The sequence below is a fragment of the Macaca mulatta genome, chromosome 13 (genome assembly GCF_049350105.2).
Source record: "Macaca mulatta isolate MMU2019108-1 chromosome 13, T2T-MMU8v2.0, whole genome shotgun sequence".
Lineage (NCBI taxonomy): Eukaryota > Metazoa > Chordata > Mammalia > Primates > Cercopithecidae > Macaca > Macaca mulatta.
In genome coordinates this window covers 92,492,094-92,516,009 of record NC_133418.1, presented here as the reverse complement: position 1 = coordinate 92,516,009, position 23,916 = coordinate 92,492,094, and the positions used below count along the sequence as shown (strand labels likewise).

The following is a 23,916-nucleotide window of genomic DNA, read 5'->3' as shown; positions in this document are numbered from 1 at the left end:
CAGTGGAGCATAAGGATAGGGTGCAGTTACGATACCTGACAAAATATTAATGCTTAAAAAATAAAGTTTTTTAAAAGGCCGCAATTAATAAGGAACATACCGTGAAATATAACAATACTGAATATAAATATGACCCCAACAACATAAAGTGTGTATACCTGTACTGATATTCAGAAGGAGAATAATAAGAAGTTGAGCCATAATTGCTTTGAAAGTCTTTAATAATCTCACTATCTGGGATTATTGGACTATATGTTCACATCCTTGTTTTGGTACTTGTTTCTTGTGGAAATCATTCCTTTAGTCTTCTGTTCCTGCTTTGCTAAGAGTTTCCAATAGGAATGAATGTTACATTTTGTCAAATACTTGTTTGCATCCATGGAGATCATTTGGTTGTTCTTTTTAGTTCAGTGTATTGAAATATATTGATTGACTTTTGGATATTAAACCAACTTTGCGTTCCTGGGATAAAACCCACTTGGTCATAATGCATTACCTTATATATTGTTGGATACAATTTGCTAAAATTTTGTTCATAATTTTTGCATATTGTTCATCAGGGATATTATATGTTCCTTGTAATCTTTTTTAGTTTTTGCCTTTTGTAATCTTTATCTGATTTTGATATCAGTGAGTTGGGAAGTATTCTTTCTTCAATTTTTTGGTAAAGTTTGCGTAGAATTGGTCTTATTTTTCCTTAAATATTTGGTAGAATTCGCCAGTGAAGCTCTTTGGGCCTGGAGATGTTTTTAGTGGGAAGATTTTGAATATATAAGTTCAATTATGTTTGTAGAGAGTTACTGAGGTTTTTAAAATTTTTTAGTGAGTTCTGATAGTCTTTTTGTCAGTTGTTAAGTTATCAAGTTTTAGCCTAAAGAATTTCATAATATTCCCCACAATCCTTTTATTTTATTTCCCTTTTTTTTTTTTCTTGAGACAGAGTATCACTTTGTCACCCAGGCTGGAGTGCAGTGGCGCAGTTTTGGCTCACTGCAACCTCTGCCTCCTGGGTTCAAGTGATTCTCTAACCTCAGCCTCCTGAGTAGCTGGGACTACAGGTGCACCACCATGCTTGATTAATTTTTCTATTTTTAGTAGAGATGAGGTTTCACTCTTGGTCAGGCTGGTCTTGAACTCCTGACCTCAAGTGATTCACCTGCATCGACCTCCTAAAGTGCTGGAATTACAGATGTGAGCTGCTATGCCTGGCTCCCTACATTCCTTTTAATATTTGCAGACTCTTTACTGATGTCACTGCTCTCATTTGTGATACTGATTGATGATTTGTATGTTCTCTTTTTTTCCCTGATCAATCTGTCTAGAGGTTTATCTGTTTTATTGATTTTTTTTCCCCCAAAACAACCAGCTTCTGATTTAAATAACATTTGTTTCTTTGTTGTTTTTCTGTTTTCCTTTTTACTAGATTTCCATTTTAATGTTATTGTTTCCTTCTGCTTGATTTGAGTTTATTTTGTTCTTCTCTAGTCTGTCTGTCTGTCTTTCTGTCTTTCTGTCCTTCCTTCCTTCCTTCCGTCCTTCCGTCCTTCCGTCCTTCCGTCCTTCTTTCTGTCTGTCTGTCTTTCTGTCTGTCTTTCACCGAGTTTCACGCTGTCGCCAGGCTGGGGTGCAGTGATGTGATCTTGGCTTACTGCAACCTCTGCCTCCCAGTTCAAGTGATTCTCCTGCCTCAGCCTTCCGAGTAGCTGGGACTACAGGCCCGCTCTACCACTTCCAGCTAATTTTTGTATTTTTAGTAGTGATGGGGTTTCACCATATTGGCCAGGATGATATTGATCTCTTGACCGCCTCAATCTCCCAAAGTGCTGGGATTATAGGCGTGAGCCACCGTGCTGGCCTTCTTTAGTTTCTTAAAGTAGAAGCTTAGGTTATTGGTTTGAGATCTTTTCTAATACAGTAAATTTAAAGCCATAAATATTTTTGGAAGCACTGTCTTAGTGATACTTCCTAAATTTTGATACATTTTGTTTTTCCTTTTTTCTCATTTGGATCAATAATGTTCTAATTTCCCTTTTGTTTTCTTGTTTGGCCTAGAGATTATTTAAAAGTGTTTTGTTTAGCCTCCAAATACTTGAGGTTGCTCTAGATTTCTTTCTGTTGTGGATCTCTAACTTATTTCCATTGCTGTCAGAGAACATAATTTATATGAAGTCAGTGTTTTGAAATTTATTGAGACTTTTTCCTGACCCAGCATCTGTTCTGTCCTGGAGAATGTTCTACGTGCACTTGAAAAGAATGTGTATTGGGCACCCATGGGTTAGAGTGTTGTATAAATTTCACTTGTGTAAGTGTATGTTTTTGAGTTTTTAAAGTCTTCCTGATTTTATATCGAGCCTTCTTCTATCAATTTTGAGAGCAAGTATTGAAATCCCCAACTATGTTTTTGTTGAATTGTTCACTTTTAAGTCTGCTTTTGCTTCACTTGTCTTTCGGCTCTTTTGTTAGACTGTTTCATAATTGTTACATCTTTCTGATGTATTGGCCCTTTTGTCATTCTGAAATATTCCTCTGTCTCTATTTTGTGTCATACTAATAAAATCACTCTGACTTTCTTATGGTTACAGTTTGCATTATGTATCTTTTCCACATTTTACTTTCAACTAACTTGTGATTTTGAATCTGAGGTGGGTCTCTTAGATGCATATAATTAGGTCTTGCTTTTTTATACAGTTGGATAACCTGTACCCTTTTAAATTTGAATGACTTTACGCTTAATATAATTATTGCTATGGTTGCATTTATGTCTGCCATTTTGATTTTTTAAAATGTTTTTTACATTCCTTTGTTACTCCTTCACTGCATTCTTTTGCGTTGAATAAATATTTTTATTACACCATTTTAATCCCTTTGTTGATTTTTTTTAGAAAACAAATTTACATAACATTAGTAAAGAATAATTTATTAGGGACATCCAGAGACCTACTGTCAAACCAAGAGCTAAAGCAGTACGGATATCTTGCATCTATGAATGTGTCCCTCCTCCCCTCTCCCAAACTCTGCCCTTTTCCTGCAGATAACTGTTACTCAATAATTTTTATGTCTTTCCTTTTATAAAGAAAACTGGTTTTATGCTTCAGATGTGAATATTTCAACAACATATTTTATTGATTTTGCTTGGTTTTGGCCTTTATAAAAATGATACCAAACTCTAGTTTGGGGGGACTTGATTTTCCTCTCATTATGTTTTAAGATTACCTGTTTCGTTGCATGCCTTGTAGATCATTTAATTTTCACTTATACTTAGTACTCCAATGTGCAGAAAACCCACAAATAATTGATCCATTTTCCTGTCAGTGGACATCTTGTTTATTTCTGTTTTTTCTGCTGTAAACATCTTGTGTAAGTTCCTTGGTGCACATATGTAAGGGGCTCTCTATTCTTTTTTTTTTTTTTTTTTTTTTTGAGACAATCTCGCTCTGTTGCCAAGGCTGGAGTGCAGTGGTGCTGATCTCAGCTCACTGCAACCTCCATCTCCCGGGTTCAAGTGATTCTCCTGCCTCAGCCTCCCAAGGTTAGCTGGGATTACAGGCGCCTGGCTAAGTTTTGTATTTTTACAAAACGGACGGGGTTTCCCCATATTGGCCAGGCTGGTCTCGAACTCCTGACCTCAAGTGCTCTGCCTGCCTTAGTCTCCCAAAGTGATGGGATTACAGGCATGACCCACTGTGCCTGGCCTGAGGCTCTCAGTTCTTAAGAGTAGAATTGTTGGGTGATGTGTTATAATTTTTTTTTTTCTTTTTAAAATGTGTTAAATATACGTAATGAAGTTTACTGTTTTAACTATTTTACAGCATATAATATAGCGGCTATAATACATTCACAATGTTGTATAACCACCAGTGCTGATTTGCAGAACTTTCCCATCATCCTAAACAAAAACTCTAACCATTAAGCAGTAACTTCCCATTCATTCTACCCTCAGCCGCTGGTAACCTCAATTCTACTTCTGTATGACTTTGCCTATTGTAGATGCCTCATATAAGTGGAATCATATATTTGTCTTTTTGTGTCTGATTTCTTTCACTCAGCATATTTTTAGTGTTCACCCATGTAGTATGTATCACATCTTTGTTCCTTTTTATGCCAAATAATATTCCATTACAGTAGGGCCCCTGCACCCCGCCCCCCCAACTCCTGCCCCTTATCTGTGGTTTCAGTTATCTGTGCTCAGCTATGGTCTGGAAATATTAAATGGAAAATTTCAGAAATCAACAATTGATAATTATTAAATTACTCACTCTTCTGAGTAGTGTAATAAAATCTCTTGTCCCACCCAGGACACAAATCATTTTGTCCAGTGTCTCCATGCTGTATACACTACCTGTCTGTTAGTCACTTAGTAGCTGTCTTGGTTATCAGATTGTCTGTCACTGGTATCGCAGTGCTTGTGTTCAGGTAACCATTTTACTTAATAATGGCCCTAAAGCTCCAGAATAGTGATGCTGGCTATCGGATATTTCAAAGTGAAGCCGTTTTGAAGTTTTTTCTTTATGTTGAAAAGGTGAACATTTTTGACTTAAAAAGGAAAGAAAAAAATTTTATGTGCAAGTTTCTAAGATTTATGGTAAGAACAAATCTTACCATAATATGTGAATTTGTGAAATTGTGAACAGCATATTCCTATCATTGTTCTGTTACTGTTCATCTCTTCCTGTGCCTAATTTATGAATTGATCATATGTGTACATATATATGAATATATATGTAAAAACTATATATATATACACACACACATATGGTTTGATACTATCCACAGTTTCAGTCATCACTGCAAGGTCTTGGAACTGTGGCTACTGTAAGGGGTGACTATTGTAACTCAACATTTGGGTTGTTTCCGCGTTTTGGCTATTGTGAATAATGCCCCTATAAACATTGGTGTACAAATATTTGAGTGTCTGTTTTCAGTTGTTTTGGGTATATACCTAGGAGTGGAATTGCTAGGTCATATGGTAATTCTATGTTCAACCTTTTTTTTTTTTTTTTTTTTTTTTGAGATGGAGTTTCACTCTTGTTGCCCAGGCTGGAGTGCAATGACGCGACCTCGGCTCACTGCAACCTTTGCCTCCCCAGTTCAAGTGAGTCTTATGCCTCAGCCTCCCAAGTAGCTGGGATTACAGGCATGCACCACCACGCCCAGCTATTTTTTGTATTTTTAGTAGAGATGGTATTTCGCCATGTTGACCAGGCTGGTCTCCAACTCCTGACCTCAGGTGATCCTCCCACCTTGGCCTCCCAAAGTGCTGGGATTATAGATGTGAGCCACTGTGTCTGGCCTATGTTTAACCTTTTGGGAATCACCAAGTTATTTTCCACAGAGTCTGCACCGTTTTACATTTCCACAAGCAGTTTGGAAGGGTCCCAATTTTTCTACGTTCTGGCCAACATTTGTTATTTTTGGTCTTTTTGGTAATAGTCACCCTAGTGGTTGTGAAGTGGTATCTATTGTGGTTTTGGTTTGCACTTTCCTAATGAATAATGATGCTGAGCATTTCTTCATGTGTTTGTTGGTCATTTGTATTTCTATGATACATGTAGAAATGTCCATGTTTTTGTCCACTTTTGAATTGTTTGTTTTTTTTTTTGGTTGAGTTGTAGGAACTTTTTTAGAAATTCAGAATTCATATCTTAATAGATATGATTTGTAAATACTTTCTCACATTCTGTGGGTTGTCTTTTTACTTTCTTGATAGTGTCCTTTGATGCACAAAACATTGGCATTTTGAAAAAGTCCAGTTTTACTTTTTTGTTGATAATCTTACGTTCATACATCATTTTCCTGTTTTTCTTTAGTTTTTGTCCGTTGTTCCCTTTAGCTAATTGACTATATAAAGAGAATTCATTTAATGTTTTTGACTAGTAATTCCAATATCTGGGCTTTCTCAGGTATGGTTTCTGATAATTCTTTTTTTTTTTTCCTCGTGTAAATGGGCCATACTTTGCTGTTTCTTTGAGTGCTTTGTAATTTTTTGTTGTAGTCAGAACCTTCTGAGTATTGTAATGTGGTACCTCTAGAAATCTTATCCTCTCACTCAGGGAGATTTTGCTTGTTTCCAGCTGCAGCCATCCATTTGTGACATTTTCAAACTGTTTGTACAAAAGCTGTAGAACCCTCTCCCCACTCTTATCCTTCCAAAAAAGAGTTCTGTCTCTTTAAATCTTACTGTAGATCCTGTTTCGGCTTTTTCCCCTTAAATCTTCTGGTGGCTGCTGCTTGGAGAGGCAGCTGCAGTCTCAGAAGGGTGAAACCCAGGCAGGAGTCTATTCTGGTCCCTTAGGTAACTGCTAGACCAACCAAAATGCAAAATTTTGGGAAGAAAAGGTCCCTCCTGTCTGCCCTGGCACCAGCCAGCTGCTTCCAGCACATGTGCCACTTTTCCCCACAGCTGTGTCAGGGCTGAGGATGGAGGGGATGGTAGCTGGTTCATGTAGGCCACTGTCTTACCAGAGATCAGTCTCTCTGTAAATACCCTGTTCGGTCCCATAGTTCTGAAATACTTGATTCCAATCACACTTTCTAGTTCAGTGGTTGCTTTGGTGGAGGGACTGATCCCTAGAGCTTCCTACTCTGCCATTTGGCATGAAATCATTGGTCCTCATGTTGATTCTGGTTTCTTTTTCTGATACTGCTTTTTTTTTTGAGTTATATTTTCGTGCTTTAATAATACAGTCTACTTCAGAATAATACTTTATTCTCGTAAAATATGTAGGAACTTTGCTCTTATCTCCCCCCACCCCATACATTACATTTAAGTATGTTATAAACCCAACAAAATGGCTGGGTGCGGTGGCTCATGCCTGTAATCCTAGCACTTTGGGAGGCCAAGGTGGGCAGATCACCTGAGCTCAGGAGTTTAAGACCAGACTGGCCAACATGGCAAAACCTTGTCTCTACTAAAAATGCAAAAATTAGCCAGGTGTGGTGGGCATCTGTAATCCCAACTACTCAGGAGGCTGAGGCAGGGAGAATCACTTGAACCCGGGAGGCGGAGGTTGCTGTGAACCGAGATCACGCCATCACACTCCAGCCTGGGCAACAGAGCAAGACTCCGTCTAAAAAAAAAACCCACAAAACCAACAAAACGTGTTGTAATTATTTTATACAACCATTATCTTTTTTAAAAGTTGGCAAAGAAATGAGAAAAACATTTATTTATTGTATTCGCCTACTTACCATTTCTGTTCTTTATTTTTTCCAGTGAATTTGATGTTGCTTTCCTTCCTCTTAAGGGGCTTTCTTTGTTACTTACCATAAGGCAGGTTGCTAGCGTAAAGTTCTCTCAGTCTTTGTTTTTCTGGAAATGTCTTCATTTCACATTCATTTTTGAGGATTAACACTACCTAGAGAATCTGTTGACAGTTTCTCTCTGTACTTTAAATGTCATTCCATTGCTTCTGTCTCCATTGTTTCTCATAAGTGATCTATTAATTTGTGGTGGTGTTTTCATGTCTGATGAGTAATTTTTGTCTTGCTGTCTTCATGATCTTCCCTTTGCCTTTCACGCTCAAGAGCTTATATATATGTGTGTTATTTCTTTGTTTATCCTATTTGAGGGTAATTAAACTTGAGTAAATTTGCGGTTTTCTATTGGATTTGGTAAGTTTTTGCCCATTATTTTTACAGGTGGAATTCTCTTCTTTATGGAATTCCCATTACATGTATGTTCTTAATATTTTTTCTGTCCCATAGGTCTCCAAGCTTCTTTTAATTTTTGTTTAATTTAATTTAATTTTTTTTGAGACAAAGTCTTGCTGTTGTCGCCCAGGCTGGAGTGCAGTGGCGGGATCTCAGCTCACTACAACCTCCACCTCCCAGGTTCAAGTGATTTTCCTGTCTTAGCCTCCTGAGTAGCTCGGGGGATTATAGGCGCCTGCCACCATGCCTGGCTAATTTTTGTGTTTTTAGTAGAGACAGGGTTTCACCATGTTGGCCAGGCTGGTATCGAACTCCTGACCTCAGGTGATCTGCCCACCTTGGTCTCCCAAAGTGCTGGGATTACAGGCGTGAGCCACTGCTCCCAGCCTTTAATTTAAAAAAAATTTTTTTTGTTGTTGAGTCGTTTATACCATTATTTCCTGTAATTCTCTATACCCCTGACTTCCTCTTATTCTATAAAAATGTTTACAATAGATCCTTGAAGTCTTTGCTAAATCTGAAGTCTGAGAAGACATTTTAAGGTGCGTGTGTGTGTGTTTCACATGTTGAATGTGGGTCCCTCTTTCTTTGCATGTCTTGTAATATTTTATTTACTTACTGGACATTTAAGACAACACTATAGAAATCTAGATTTGGATCTCCCTACCTTTTGCCAGGTGGGTATTGCTTTGTTTTGTAATTCATCTGGCTGAATCTGTGAAATCTCTTTTGTATTGTGCAGCTGCTGATTTCTGTCATTTATTCTGCCTAGTTTTAATTTGTAAGACTTGTTTCTTATTTTGTTTCTTCTGTGGCAGCATAGCTTAGTATTCAGCCAAAGATTGATAGGTTGTAGTGTCCAAATACCTTTAGCCAGTAAGGCTGTGCTCAAGTGTGCCCTGGCTTTTATTTTTTGTTGTGTTTTCTCAGGTCTCTTTTGCATAGGCATGGAGGCTTAGTTGACTGAGGATGTAGTAATGGCTTGGGCTCCCTCTGGTCTTTGCTGGACACGTGCACAGCCTCTGGTCAAGGTGGGATTTGTGGAGTGTTTACCAGGCCCACTGTGCTTCTCTCACTACATGTAATTCCGTGTTAAATCCCTGGTGTTTCTAGTGCTTTGCTTGCCCCAGACAGAATTGTGACCTCAAGTAGCAGACCTTTGTTTCCCATTGAAATCACCACTTTAAACTGGAAACTCTCCATCAATTGAGTCCCATCTGGAGATAACAGTGAATCTGCTGGTTTTCCCTGCTTACCTCACCCTCGTTAAATTACAGTTTTGTCTAGCTTTATAGTTGCCTTTCAGGAAGGGGATTTATCATCTTCCTTCTTCTGCCATGCTAGACGTGAATCTCCAAATTAGAATGTTAGAATATACTATTTTTTTGTCTTAATTAATGCTAAATTTGCTGTCAGTTTTTTTCCTGTGACAGAGATTTTAAACTAGAAATTTTAGTTGCCTTCATTTCATTGTGAATGCTTTAAAAAATAAGAGTATTTGTCAAGTTTTGTTACTGTTGAGATTAAGAGATTTGGCTGTGGATTCCAGTATAGCTAGTGCCTCATCTGTAAAATAGCCACAGTAATAGTTCTACCACATGAGTTTTTGGTAAAGAGTAAATGAATTAATTAAAGCACTTAAAATACTGTCTCATAAAAGTAAGTACTAGATAAATACCTGTTTTCATGTATGTTTATGTATTTATCATTTTCTTCCTAAAAATTTGGCTTCAGTTTGTAATTCCTTGGCAATTAAATTTCTAAACTCTTGGAAATACATCACATTGGTAGCTTTCCTTATCTGCCTATGAAGTGACATTAAATTGTTTCCTAAGTAGTATTACATTTGAATATTTGAATGTTTACCCATTTTTCATGTATCTATGAAATTTGCTGCACTGTAGGTGGTGAGCTTCATTTTCTCCAAATTGGAGGAACCTGTGATGATATTGATGAAGCTGATATACTAGTGGATGGATCTCTTTCTAAAGGAATAGAACCATCTTCAGAAGGTTCCAAGCCTTTATCAAATCCTTCAAGTCCCGGCATTTCAGGTTTGATATTAATTTTTTAAATGATTTAAAAAAATGATTAGGTATTGTCTTTTTTCTAGTTGTCGGAAGATGTAAACATATTAAAGTAAGGAGTGATTCTCAACCTGTGTGGTATGTTACTCAATATTTGTGAAGTCATCTAAGAGGTTAAAACAAACATTTCAGCCGTTAATGAGCTTTTAGTCTAATTAGGGGAGGGAAAAATCATATAAAAGAGAATTCGTTAAGTAAGTATAAAATTAGTAGACTGGCTCATTTATTAATATTACTACTGGAATTGCAAAGCTGAAAAAAATGCTGTCACTGAGTATATATTTAGGTGGTATATTCACACATATGTTGTCCCATCTTGAATCTCCAGATAGATTTGTTTATATTTGTTTGTTGTTTTTGCCTTTTTTCCCCCATCCTTGTCCCACATTGCCCTCCAGAGCTAATTTTTCAAAAGAAGTTCTGCTAGCATGTTACTCCCTGCCGAAAAATCATTATTTGCCTTGTAGACTTTTATGAAATCATTGTAGTCTGCTTCTCAATCTCCAATTACTTGAATTAACCAAGATGTCTTGGTTAAGTATACAACTTGGTATAAAAAGCTAAAATACTGAATATTCTCATATTTTATAGGTTATTGGTTGAATGGAGAAAGATTTTTATATAAAGTACAGAAAACTACTTTTTAGTAGAGGAAAGATGAATTTTGTAATGAAGAAATAATGTAAAGAAAGGAGATTGACACGCTGTTAATATTTACAAACTAATCAGATTTAAAAGGGTCTAGACTTTGAGAAAAAGATGTAATTTGAATTAAACTTGTAATAATTTTATAGAACTTGCCATCATTTTTTTCTTTGTGAAAATATTCTAAACCTACCAGATTTTATATTTTAGTATTTCATTACTTTTTAAAAATGAGAACAACAGCTTCTCAGCATTTTTTAATGTTATACATTTCACTGATATGAATACATGCATAGCATTTGTAAAGAAACCTAATCAGTATGAAGCACATTATTACTTTTATAATACTAGCATGTACACAAGATTTTCTTAACTGCCACAGAAATAGAAAAAACACAATTTAATTTTTCAGTTTGTAAGTATTTATTTACCATATAGCTTTTGACTGTTTTAGTTTTTTATTCATTATAAAAGGGCATATGTTATGTACTTGCTGGTGTCTAGCATTTATTTTGTAAAAAACAGGGTCTAAAAGTGAATTTTGGTCTGATGTACATTGGCTTGCACTTTAGTACCACTACTTTTCTTGCCGTCCTTATTAGGGCTAAAGTTCAGTAAGACCTTTTCTGATGGGTTTGGGTTTCTTCAATAGTGAGTATTGTCTCTAATTTTAAATATTTAAGTTAGAATTTTCTTCTTTGCTATTATTTAGCCAGAGTTAGTTATCTTAGTTATATGTAGATACCTGAGTCCACTTTATTAACTTTCAGAATATTTGGCAAGTGTTGCAATAGAAAACATAACCGTGAATTAAAACTTCATTGTCTTCTTCTTTTTTTTTTTTTTTTTTTTTTTTTTTTTAAAACACCTATTTCAAATACTACTCTCACTAATTTTAAGGAGTTGATTTATTGGTGGACCAGCCATTCACCCTCGAAATCTTGACATCTCTAGTGGAGCTAACCCGCTTTGAGACTTTGACTCCAAGGTTTTCAGCGACTGTTCCTCCATGCTGGGTAGAAGTTCAACAAGAACAGCAGCAAAGGAGGCACCCTCAACATTTGCATCAGCAACACCATGGTGATGCTGCTCAGCATACTCGAACTTGGAAACTACAGACCGACAGGTAAAAGATTTTCCGAAGATGTTTAATTTTAAGTTAATGTTATATATTTGTTAGAGACAATGTAGAATTCCTAGGTTTATTACTGTTTATCTTTTTTTTTTTTTTTTTTTTTTTTGAGACAGTCTCATTCTGTCACCCAGGCTGGAGTGCGGTGGCACGATCTTGGCTCACTGCAACCACTGCCTCCTGGGTTCAAGTGATTCTGCTGCCTCAGCCTCTCAAGTAGCTGGGATTACAGGCGTGTGCCACCACGTCTGGCTAATTTTTGTATTTTAGGTAGAGATGGAGTTTCACTCTGTTGGCCAGGCTGGTCTTGAACTCCTGATCTCAGGTGATCCACCCACCTTGGCCTCCCAAAGTGCTGGGATTATGGGCATGAGCCACCGTGCCTGACCTGTTTATCTTTTAAACTGTCTAAAAGATAAACAGTAATATACCTAGGAATTCTGTGTTGTCTCTAACAAATATGTAAGCTAATTTTTGTATGTTGATGACTTTGTTCCTTCTATTTGTCACACTGATTTTGGAAACTTACATTCTTTTTTTTTTTTTTTTTTTTTTTTGAGACGGAGTCTCGCTCACTGCAAGCTCCGCCTCCCGGGTTTATGCCATTCTCCTGCCTCAGCCTCCCGAGTAGCTGGGACTACAGGCGCCTGCCACCTCGCCCGGCTATTTTTTTTTTGTATTTTTTAGTAGAGACGGGGTTTCACCGTGTTAGCCAGGATGGTCTCGATCTCCTGACCTCGTCATCCGCCCATCTCGGCCTCCCAAAGTGCTGGGATTATAGGCTTGAGCCACCGCGCCCGGCCCAGGAAACTGATATTCTTATTCTGAATTTTAGGATAAAATAATGAGAGTAATTTACTACTGCAATTAGTTTGGTGACTTAGTTCACAGATTTATTTAACAAATACTCAAATGCTTGTTTTGTATTTAATAAAAGCAGGCACTGTTATAGTCACTAGTAATATGGGTCTCATGGAATTTACCTCCTAATGGCAATAGAAAGTAGACAGATACATATACCATGCCATATGGGCATAAAAGCTATGAAGACTGTTAAAACAGAGTATGGCAATCGAGTAGTTGTTGGATAGGTAATTGCATGTAAGTGTGAGAAAGTGAGAGAAAAAGAGAGACAGTGTGTATGATATTTTCAATATAAGGGGCCTAAGAAAGTCTTCCATGACAATAGCAATACAGAACCCTGAGGAGTATATTTTGTGAATTCTAGGAAGAGAAATATGACCATTGTTGTTGGAGTGCTGTGAATATAGGGAAGAGTGGTAGGGAGGGAGATCCAAAGAGGTAGCTGTGAGCTGGGGATGATCACTCATGCTTGTAATCCCAGCACTTTGGGAAGCCAAGGCAGGTAAATCACTTGAGGCCAGGAGTTTGAGACCAGCTTGGCCAACATGGTGAAACCCCATCTCTACTAAAAATGCAAAAAGTAGCTGGGTGTGGTGGTGTGCACCTGTAATCCCAACTATTCGGGAAGCTGAGGCAGAGAATTGCTTGATCCTGGGAGGTGGAGGCTGCAGTAAGCCAAGATTGCGCTCCACTGCAGTCCAGCCTGGGCTACAGAGAGAGACTCCATCTCAAAAAGAAAAAAAGAGGTAGAGGGTACCTGGGAGCTGGATAATGAATGCCTTTATAAAAGGTCAGGCACAGTGGCTCCTATCTGTAATCCTAGCATTTTGGGAGACTGACTCAGGAGGATCACTTGAGCCCAGGTGTTCAAGACCCACCTGGGCAATATAGGGAGACCTTGTATCTATAAATAATAAAATTTAGCTGGACATGGTGGTATGTGCCTGTGGTCCCAGATATTTGGGAAATTGAGGTGGGAGAATCACTTGAGCCCAGGCGGTCCAGGCTGTAGTGAGCCATGATTGTGCCACTGCACTCTGGCCTGGGTGACAGAGTAAGACCCCCATTTCAAAAAAAAAAAAAAAAAAAGACTCTCATGCTACGTGAGATGGGAAAGTGTTAGCAGGTTTGAATACAGGAGTGATGTGGTATGATTTGTATTTTACAAAGATTACTTTGACTTCTGTATTTAGAATGATGGTTGTGGTGGTGGAGGGCAGTGATAGAATGGTTCTAGTTTGGTTGCTGTTGTGCTAATTCAGGAATGCTGATGGTAGCTTGGACCATTGTGGTAGTGATGGAGGTAGTGAAAAGAGTGGTTAGATTCTGGATATAATTTGGAGGTACAAGAAATAGAATTTGCTGATGTATTGAACATACTGTGTGAGAGAGGAGAATAAAGGATGGCTTTCAGGTTTTGGTCTGAGTTCACTGGAAAATGAAGTTTCTGTTTACTGAGATTTGAGAGTGGGTTTTTCATAATGAGTTTGAGATGTTTAGTAGACTTTTGGATGTGAGCCTTACATTTAGTGGAGGAGTTTGGAGATTTTCATTTTCCAGCATATATATAGCATTTAAAACCCAAGAATGAATATATATAAGAAATGCAAGAAATTGTTGTTTTAAAATGAAGATTCTGGGACCCTATTCATAGATCTAGGGTGGGTACCAGGAATTTGCAGGATATTCACATTAAATCATTCACACTTTGAGGAATAAGAGTTTATTGGTATGTGCGAGTCTCAAGGCAGGTGTAGATTTCTAAAGTAAGATCATTCATTGCCCTATGTTTAACCTTCTCCTTTGGGAGCTATTTTCTCTCTTGATCCCATTGAGAAACACTGAATTTTATTGGAAGCTGCAAAGCAAAAAGTAGAAAGGTGACCTTAATGATAATATGGTTGTGGCTGAAGTAAGATATTTGCTTTATTTAGCATTTTTCCCCTTATTTGACAGCAACAGCTGGGATGAACATGTATTTGAATTAGTGCTACCTAAAGCTTGTATGGTTGGACATGTGGACTTCAAATTCGTTTTGAACTCAAACATCACCAATATTCCACAGATACAAGTGACACTGCTGAAAAATAAAGCTCCAGGATTAGGGAAAGTCAATGGTAAGAATGGATCAAAATTTATTGTCGAAGATTTTATTTTGTGGTTGATTTCTGAAACTAATTTTCAACTTGGCTAAGTTTCGTGTCCCTTTCTGCCTGTTATTGCCATTTGCCTGCTCTACTTTTTGTGATTTTATTTAGAAAAGTAATTCAGAGAACATTTCAAAACTTTTCAGTAACCCAGTAATGTTCAGAATTGCATAAACTTGAATCATATAATTATGCTTTTTTGGAAGTGGGATTAGTTCCTGTGTAAATTAGTTTGACTTTTAGCATTACTAGCTTTATGTATTTCTTTTCTTAGGAGAAGACTTGATTGTGAATAGAACTGTTATGGAAGTTACTTTCAAGGTTATTAGTGAAGCCAGCCTTTCATGTAATGCTAAAAATACGCTCATTTTTATTTAGCTTTCTTACAAGTTCAGAATTTGTTGTACTGAGTTATTAAAGTAGATTATACACATTTAGCATGGTTAGAAACTAGCTGTTACTACTCACTGTTTTCTCCTTAATAAGTTAGTTTAAGGGGCTGGGGATAATTTCACGGTAAAATGGCAACTTAACTCCAGTTTGAAACATTGAAAGTTGAAAATTTTCCTTTTTGAAAAAGTACGCATACATCTGGCACTCTCTATCTGTGGGTTTCACATCCCAGCAGTCTACCAACCTCAGAAACAACCAATCATGGATTGAAAATATTATTTTGGGTGGGGGTGGGAAATAAAAAATCAATACAATAAGAAAATATACAAATAAAAAGTAATATTAGACCACATATGGTGGCTCATGCCTCTAATCCCAGCATTTTGAGAGGCCAAGGCAGGAGGATCACTTTAGCCCAGGAATTTGAGACCAGCCTGGGCCGTGTAGCAAGACCACATGGCTGCAAAAATTAAAAAAAAAATTAGCTGGGTGTGGTGGTGTGCACCTGTGGCACTACTCAGGTGGCAGCACTCATGAGGCTGAGGCAGGAGGATCACTTGAGCCCAGGATTTGGAGGTTACAGTCAGCTATGACTGCACCACTGCACTCCAGCCTAGGTGACAGAGTGAGACTCTGTCTGAAATAAATAAATAGTATTTGCATGGCATTCATATTGTATTAGGTTTTATTAGTAAACTACAGATGATTGAAAGTATACAGGAGGACATGAATAAGATTGTATACAAATATTATGCCATTTTGTATAAGGGACTCGAACATCTGTGGATTTTGGCATCTGGGAGGGTCCTGGAACTAATTCCCTACAAATACCGAGGGGCAGATGACTGTATGTGTGTCTGTGTATTTATGTGAGTTTGTGTGTATATGGGTGTGTTTGTATGTGTGCAATCTTTTGACAGATTTTGAATTAATTGGGTAGAGGACTCAGGATTTAGTAGTTTTAAAGCTCTGCAAGTGCTTATAGTATGCAGCCTAGGGTAAGAACTTTTAGTTTAGGTGCCAGCAGATTGTTTCTTTAGGCAAATATTTTATTACCATTAAAAGAGAGAAGAATGTATAAAACAATTGAATCAAAATTTTCCTCCAACCATTTTAAAGCATCTGTGATGAAAATCACACAAGTTCCCAAGTTAACAGGAAATTTTAGATTTTTTAGGCACATAAATCATTGATATTAAAGAAAATTAAGTTTACTAATATTTTTATCCTCTAGAAACAGCAGTAGATAGGCAGATCACCTTTCCTTTGTCTCCAGCTCTTAACATTGAAGTGGAACAAAATGGGAAACCGTCCCTGGTTGATTTGAATGAAGAAATGCAGCACATGGATGTAGAGGAATCACAGTGTGAGTTAAATTATAGAGCTGTTGTCCATGACAGTAAAAGGAGTAGTGATCTGAATGCAACATGTCGGGCAAGATTTCCTTATGGCTTGCAAAAACTTGGTTTCAAGAACACAATTAAAAAATAACCTATAATTCTGCTTTGGCAATATGCTTTAACTTTCAGCTCATCTTTTGTGAACACAGCTGCGCTAATACTTGCATTCTTGGTTTTTAATATCTTGGGATTTGAAATCAAGTCGTGATTTATAATTTTTTGAAAATAAAGGTGAATTGTAAAATAATAGGGGAATGGAAAACAATGTAACAAATAATTGATTATAGTTCCTTAGCATGACAATTCTTATTTTAACACATTCTAAGTATGGTAATTTTTGTGGTGGTATTATATGTAAATGGGATGATATTTGCTTATTAAATATTACATTTTAAATAAATGAATTTAAAAGAAAAATATGTATTTTTCTTTTTAGGTCTTAGATTATGTCCATTTTTGGAGGATCATAAAGAAGACATTCTATGTGGGCCAGTATGGCTTGCTAGTGGCCTTGATCTATCAGGGCATGCTGGGATGTTGACGTTAACAAGCCCCAAACTTGTTAAAGGTGAAGTAATGTATTTTACAAAAGCAGAATTAATAATACCACAGTTGTAAAAAGGATTAAAAAAACCTGATCTCAAAAAAAATAAGATTGTTTTCTTTGGGACTTTCATTTGAAATTTCATCAGTTTGCTGGTAGCTGAGGTCATTTCCTGTCATAAGTAACTGTATGGTTATCTGATCCCACTTTTTGTGTCTTAGAGGTCTCAGTGCTTTTTGAAAAAACATTGAAGAAATGACTACAGGATGACGTAGTGTGATGTAACAGAGCTCTTTTGAGTAAGCAGACATTATGTTCTGCCGTTTTTACCCTTCCTATCACATCAAAGTCTTATCTTTTCAGAGTTTTATTATATATTATTACAGTATCTTCCCTTAAAGGAGGTTTTTTTGGCTTTTGTTTTTTTGAGATAGTCTCATTCTGTTACTCAGGCTGGAGTGTAGTGGCGCGATCTTTGCTTGCTGCAACCTCCGCCTCCCAGGTTCAAGTGATTCTCTTGCCTCAGCCTCCCAAGTAGCAGGGATTACACCCAGCTAATTTTTGTGTTTTTAGTAGAGACGGGGTTTCACCATGTTGGCCAAGCTGGTCTGGAACTCCTGACCTCAAGTCATCTGCCCACCTTGGCCTCCCAAAGTGTTGGGATTACAGGCATGAGCCACTGCAACTGGCCAAGAGAGGTTTTTGTTTTGTTTTTTTGAGACAGAGAGTCTCGCTCTGTCATCCAGGTTGGAGTGCAGTGCTGTGATCTCAGCTTGCTGCAACACCCGCCTCCCAGGCTCAAGCAGTTTTCGTGCCTCAGCCTCCTGAGTAGCTGGGCCTACAGGTGTGTGCCACAATGCCTGATTAATTTTTTGTAGTATCAGTGGAGATGGGGTTTCATCGTGTTGCCCAGCGTGGTCTCGAACTCTTGAGCTCAGCCAATCTGCCTGCCTGGGTCCCCCAAAGTGTTAGGATTGCAGACGTGAGCCACTGCTCCAGGCCAAAAGAGGATTTTTATTAGAAGAGCTTTGACAATATCATACAATGATTTGAGTGTCATAAACAAATGCAGATTATAATGAATGTTTTAAAATAATGGGCTACCATGTTGATAATAAATAGAAATATCAGTAGTAGGACGTTTTCGGCTTTTGTATCCTGGGGGTGAATTTAAAAAAGCAACACAAAATGACTAGTTCAGTTGTTAAAGTAATTTGGGGTGGGGTGGGATGTAGAGATCTTCTCCAACCCAAGAAAATAGCTGACCATCTATATGTCAACTATTTACATTTGTGTACATTTGCTTCCTAATGTTTGTCCACATTCATACATAACCGTTTAATTGCAGACGTAGTACAGATCAAGTATCCCTTATCTGAAATGCTTGGGACCAGAAGTGTTTCAGATTTCAGACTTTTTTCTGGTTTTGGAATATTTGTGGTATACTTGTAATATTTGTGGAATACTTAAGTATTCCTGATCCAAAAATCCAAACTATGAAATGTTCCAATGAGCATTTCCTTTTAGCATCATATCGGCTTTCAAAGAGTTTTGCATTTTGGATTTTCAGATTAGGGATACTCAGCCTGTATATACGCAGGTTTTGTGCTTTCTTATTGTCATTAGGTTTTCGAGATGTTATGTGTTAGGTTTCATGCTGGGATACAGTAGTGAACAAAAAGTAATAAAATCTCAAATTGTTTAGATTATAAGTTTTGTTCAATGAGAGTGTGAATCTTAAATTTTTATGTGGAAATAGAAATATTGGTGTTTTAAAAAATTTTTTATTTTTTAGAGACACAGTCTCCCTGTGTTGTCCAGGCTGGTCTCCAACTCCTAGGCTTAAGGGGTCCTCCTACCTTGGCCTCCCAAAGTGCTAGGATTACAGGTGTGAGCCACCACATCTGGCCAAAAGTGCTGATTTTGACAAAATGGAGTATAGAATTACATGTGTTTGGAAAGCCTCAGTACTGTTAAAAGTATTAATTTTCTTAGAGTATACTAAGATTTTTTTTCCATAAAATTCTCCCTAACATCTTTGAAACTGAACAAGGTAAGTGCTAAGTTTTTATGGAAGAGTAAAGGGGTAACATTGGCCAAAGAAATTTTGAAACAGAATGTCAGATACCACAACACAGAGAATAGTACAGTAGTGTTAAGAAAAATGTAACAAGGCCGGGCGCGGTGGCTCAAGCCTGTAATCCCAGCACTTTGGGAGGCCGAGACGGGCGGATCACAAGGTCAGGAGATCGAGACCATCCTGGCTAATCCGGTGAAACCCCGTCTCTACTAAAAAATACAAAAAACTAGCCGGGCGAGGTGGCGGGCGCCTGTAGTCCCAGCTACTCGGGAGGCTGAGGCAGGAGAATGACGTAAACCCGGGAGGCGGAGCTTGCAGTGAGCTGAGATCCGGCCACTGCACTCCAGCCTGGGCGACAGAGTGAGACTCCGTCTCAAAAAAAAAAGAAAGAAAAAAAGAAAAAAAGAAAAATGTAACAGTGTAGTGCTAGCACAGCAGGCAGGTAGCTAAGTAGAGTGATAGCATTTATAATCTTGAAAAGATTTAATACCTGGTAATGCAGCAACAGACTGATAGTTTGCTGGCAGATGTAGTAATTTGATGATAATTAAGAAATGTATTTTATATATAGATTGTATAGTATCCCCGTTTAGTTAGTATAAAACACGTACTAGTGATAATAATTATTTGAGTGCTTTCCTTGTGCCAAGCACAGTTAAGTGTGGTTTAGTTAACTCTGAGGTAGGAACTATTAGTATCATTTTACATTAAAAAACTGAGCCACAGAGAGGATAATTTGTCACGTGCCTAATAAATGGCAGAGCCTTTATCCAAACCCAGGTAGTGACTCCATAGCCTGCATGCACATTTTTAACCATCAGTACTGTAATGCTATGTGTATATATGCACATATATATGGATGTGTGTACATGTATGCACAGGAAGACTGGATGGATATACTGTAATTATCTGGATGATAGCTTAATGACAGTTTTGTGTGTGTGTAGTTTACAACATTTTTACCATTAAAATGAATAAGATTGGGGAAAAAACATGCCAAATGTTTATCTCAGTTAGTCAAAGATAATGGTTTTATACTATTCACATCATTCCTTTGTTCATTGTTTTTTGCTGACAGCATATGCAGGTGGTTCAACTTTCTTCTGCTCAAACAGTATAACTTGAAAGTTCTGGCCTACTGTACTTTTTGTGGAGTTAGTTGTTGATCTTGTTCTATGAAGATGAAAAACAGTGAGAATTTATTGGTGATTCAGTTATTTTCCCCATTCTACTCCACTTCTCTAGGTATGGCAGGAGGAAAATATCGTTCGTTTTTAATCCATGTCAAGGCAGTGAATGAAAGAGGAACAGAAGAGATTTGTAATGGTGGAATACGTCCTGTAGTAAGGCTTCCATCCCTAAAACACCAGAGTAACAAGGGTTACTCACTTGCTTCACTTTTGGCTAAAGTTGCAGCAGGCAAGGTATGAAACTGTCATTTTGAGCAATAACAATACTGTTGTAAACATTGAGGATCAGATTTAACACACTGTTAGAAGTAGTATGACCCTTCAGTGATGTTTTACTATACACTTGATTTGTTTGTATTTTTTCTTTGGAGTGACTTAAATATATTTGGAAAGAGAAATGTTTTGAATTAACTTTATTATTTTATTTTATTTCGTAGTTTTGAGATGGGGTCTCACTCTTTCCCCCAGGCTGGAATGCAGTGGCGCAAACTCGGCTCACTGCAACCTCCACCTCCCACGTTCAAGCCATCCTCCCACCTTAGCCTCCCTAGTAGCTGGGATCACAGGCATGTGCCACCACGCCCAGCTAATTTTTGTATTTGTAGTAGAGACGGGGTTTCACCATGTTGGCCAGTCTGGTCTCGACTCCTAACCTCCGGTGATCTGCCCACCTTGGCCTCCCAAAGTGCTGGGGTTACAGGCGTGAGCCACTGCACCCAGCCTGAATTAACTTTAGGCAAATTACCTAGCTTTTATAATGTGTACTGAGTAGAGAGTAATTGTTAGCAGATATTTCCCTTTATAATTATTTTAGACCATAATGTTTATTTTTTTTTGGTATGAGAGTTTCTTCATATGCCCTTTATTGGCAACTCACAATCTTGTTTTTGGTGAATATTTGGGAGTATACAGAAAGAAGTTGGGGAATAATTTTAAGAGAGGTTCTAATCCTCATGGTTGATTTTCTGAAAGTAGCTGTGAACCGTGCAGCTCTTTACAATTGACTTATCTTGGATTTCGTGGAACTCAGGAAGGAGGTTTTGTTTATCATCATTATTCATAAGGTATCATACTGATACTGATCAGTAATACCAATCATCTTACATATATATATAGGTCTTCCAGTTTTTCAAGGACTTCTGTATACTTTATCTGATGTAATCTTCGTTATAACTCTGAGGTAGGCATAGCAGGTTCTGTTACCTCCCTTTTTTAAATATTGAAAGTAAGTGAACCTTAGCGATTGGGGAGCCTGACATATCTCACGTAGTTATTTTATTTTTTATTATTATTATTATTAGTAGTAGTAGTATTAGTATTTTTGAGACAGTCTTGCTCTGTTGCCCAGGCTGGAGTGCAGCGATATAATCTCAGCTTACTGCAGCCTCCACCCCCTGAGTTCAAGTGATTCTCTTGACTCAGCCTCCCAAGTAGCAGGGATTAAAGGCACTTGCCACCATGCTTGGCTAACTTTTGTATTTTTTGGTGGAGACGGGGTTTCACTGTGTTCGTCAGACTGTTCTCGAACTCCTGAGCTCAAGTGATCTGTCTGCTTTGGCCTCCCAAAGCGCTGGGATTACAGGCCTGAGCCACTGCACCCAGCGGGAATTGGACTTAGGACTTTGGTTTTATCATCTGTAATCATTGGGTTATTGCCTTTAAAATAGTGGCTGTGTCTTTCTTTTTTTTCCCCTATTGTAATTCCGGAGAAAATTAGTCATTTACTGAATATGAGGGTAAAAGCTATCATTTTAATTTGAGATTTATGTTTTGATGGCCACAATTCAATTATTTTCCTTTATTTTATAACTTTAATGGTAAATGATTTTTAGTTTAGTTTTTTTTTTTTGAATTTTATTATTATTTATAATGTTTAGGAAAAATCATCTAATGTTAAGAATGAAAATACAAGTGGCACCCGTAAATCTGAAAACCTCCGGGGCTGTGATTTACTTCAAGAGGTCTCTGTCACCATTCGAAGATTTAAGAAAACATCAATTTCTAAGGAAAGGTAATTTCATTGCATTATCTGGCTATTCTTACAGTAATGAAAGTGCAAAACATAGCAACACACACATAGACACACAAATATAAAAATCTTCTACCTGAAAATTTTTGTTTGTTAATTTTTCTTAAATAATTATAATCTTGATGAGAGTATGAGTCGTCTTTATACTTCATTGGTTTATCTCTTGTGTCTGCACAGTGCTTGTTATGTAGCAGGAATGGATGATAGATATTAATTTGACATACACTTGTCAGGCAAGGGAGCGTGTACCTGTAGTCCTAGCTACTCAAGACGTGGGGGTAGGAGAATCTCTTGAACCCAAGAGTTTGAGTCCAGTCTGGACAACAGAGAGACACCCAATTTCTGGAGAAAACAAAACAAAAAGAAATTATGCACATTCCTTATTACATTATAACACATTATTGTAAATGTAATTTAAAAAATTTTTTTCTACAAATGAAATACTTGACATATAGCTATTAATTGTTTTTAAATGTACTTGCGATGTTCATGATTTAAAATGAAACATTGCATTACCAGCCAGGTTGTGATAGCTTTAGTTGTTCTGTTTTGGTCGGTAATGTGTTTATATTTTCTTTTTTTGTAGAGTGCAACGATGTGCCATGTTACAGTTTTCAGAATTTCATGAGAAGCTTCTTAACACTCTTTGCAGAAAAACAGATGATGGCCAGATCACAGAACATGCCCAGAGCCTTGTGTTGGATACTCTCTGTTGGTTAGCTGGAGTTCATTCAAATGGACCTGGAAGGTTAATAATTAAAATTTTGCTTACCACTGTTGATTGCCTTTTGGATGTTTTGATTGAAAATACAAGATGAGTCTAAATGTCTGCTCTTGTTTTGCAGCTCAAAGGAAGGAAATGAGAGCTTACTTTCAAAAACACGAAAATGTCTGTCAGACATCGTACGTGTTTGCTTCTTTGAGGCAGGACGAAGTATAGCCCATAAGTGTGCCCGATTTCTAGCCTTGTGCATTAGGTTGGTATGTTTTTAAGTTGAAAGCATACTTTCTAGGTACACCTGCAATTTAGTGGGTAATACCTTATTTATAGTGTAATTTGATCCTTGTTTAATGTATGTGTAATTTAAGAGAATTTCCAAAGTTGATGAAGATTGTTGATAATCTTAGCAAGAATTTTGGGTTCTTAGGCGAAAGTGTCATGTTAAATAAGGGTATGTAACTTTTTTTTTTTTTTTTTTTTTGAGACAGAGTCTCACTCTGTTGACCAGGCTGGAGTGCAGTGGCGCTGTCTCGGCTTACTGCCGGCTCTGCCTCCCGGGTTCATGCCATTCTCCGGCCCCAGCCTCCCGAGTAGCTGGGACTACAGGCACCCACCACCGTGCCCGGCTAATTTTTTTTTGTATTTTTAGTAGAGATGGGGTTTCACCATTTTAACCAGGATGGTCTTGATCTCCTGACCTCGTGATCTGCCCGCCTCAGCCTCCCAAAGTGCTGGGATTACAGGTGTGAGCCACTGCGCCTGGCCTATTTAACTTTTAAGAAAAGAAGTCTGCTGAACTTCTCTGCCTATTAGTAGCAGTTTGGAGAATTTGGCAAGGGAACTCTTACACCCCTTTCACTCCTATTTTCCTTGGTTGTCTTTTCTTGCCCTAAAGTGTTTTCTCTGTTATATAACAATCTTACCGACTTTTTTTGTAGCATTGTGCAGACCCCTTTTTTCTAAACCCTGCAACAAATTAGAACAGTCTGCCCTGGTCCCCAGGGAATGTGTCCCAAGACCCTTCCCCTCCCCAG

General features: G+C 37.6%; 1 protein-coding gene across 33 annotated transcripts in view; it reads left to right on the top strand.

The window, feature by feature from the left end:
- BIRC6 (baculoviral IAP repeat containing 6) overlaps positions 1–23,916 on the top strand; it is a 255,908-nt gene that overhangs the window by 58,909 nt on the left and 173,083 nt on the right. For 16 of the 33 annotated variants that reach the window (XR_013402861.1, XM_077959765.1, XM_077959761.1 and 13 more), the window contains exons 11-19: positions 9,555–9,704; positions 11,283–11,508; positions 14,335–14,495; positions 16,153–16,284; positions 16,755–16,886; positions 20,188–20,366; positions 22,010–22,143; positions 22,748–22,909; positions 23,007–23,138. Coding sequence is in view for 32 of the 33 variants with exons in the window: in XM_077959765.1 (XP_077815891.1) it covers positions 9,555–9,704; positions 11,283–11,508; positions 14,335–14,495; positions 16,153–16,284; positions 16,755–16,886; positions 20,188–20,366; positions 22,010–22,143; positions 22,748–22,909; positions 23,007–23,138 (1,408 nt within the window). In the remaining variant the exon portion in view is untranslated. The remainder of the gene's footprint in view (positions 1–9,554; positions 9,705–11,282; positions 11,509–14,334; positions 14,496–16,152; positions 16,285–16,754; positions 16,887–20,187; positions 20,367–22,009; positions 22,144–22,747; positions 22,910–23,006; positions 23,139–23,916) is intronic. The other 17 variants (XM_077959767.1, XM_077959760.1, XM_077959758.1 and 14 more) reach the window with 2 other exon arrangements.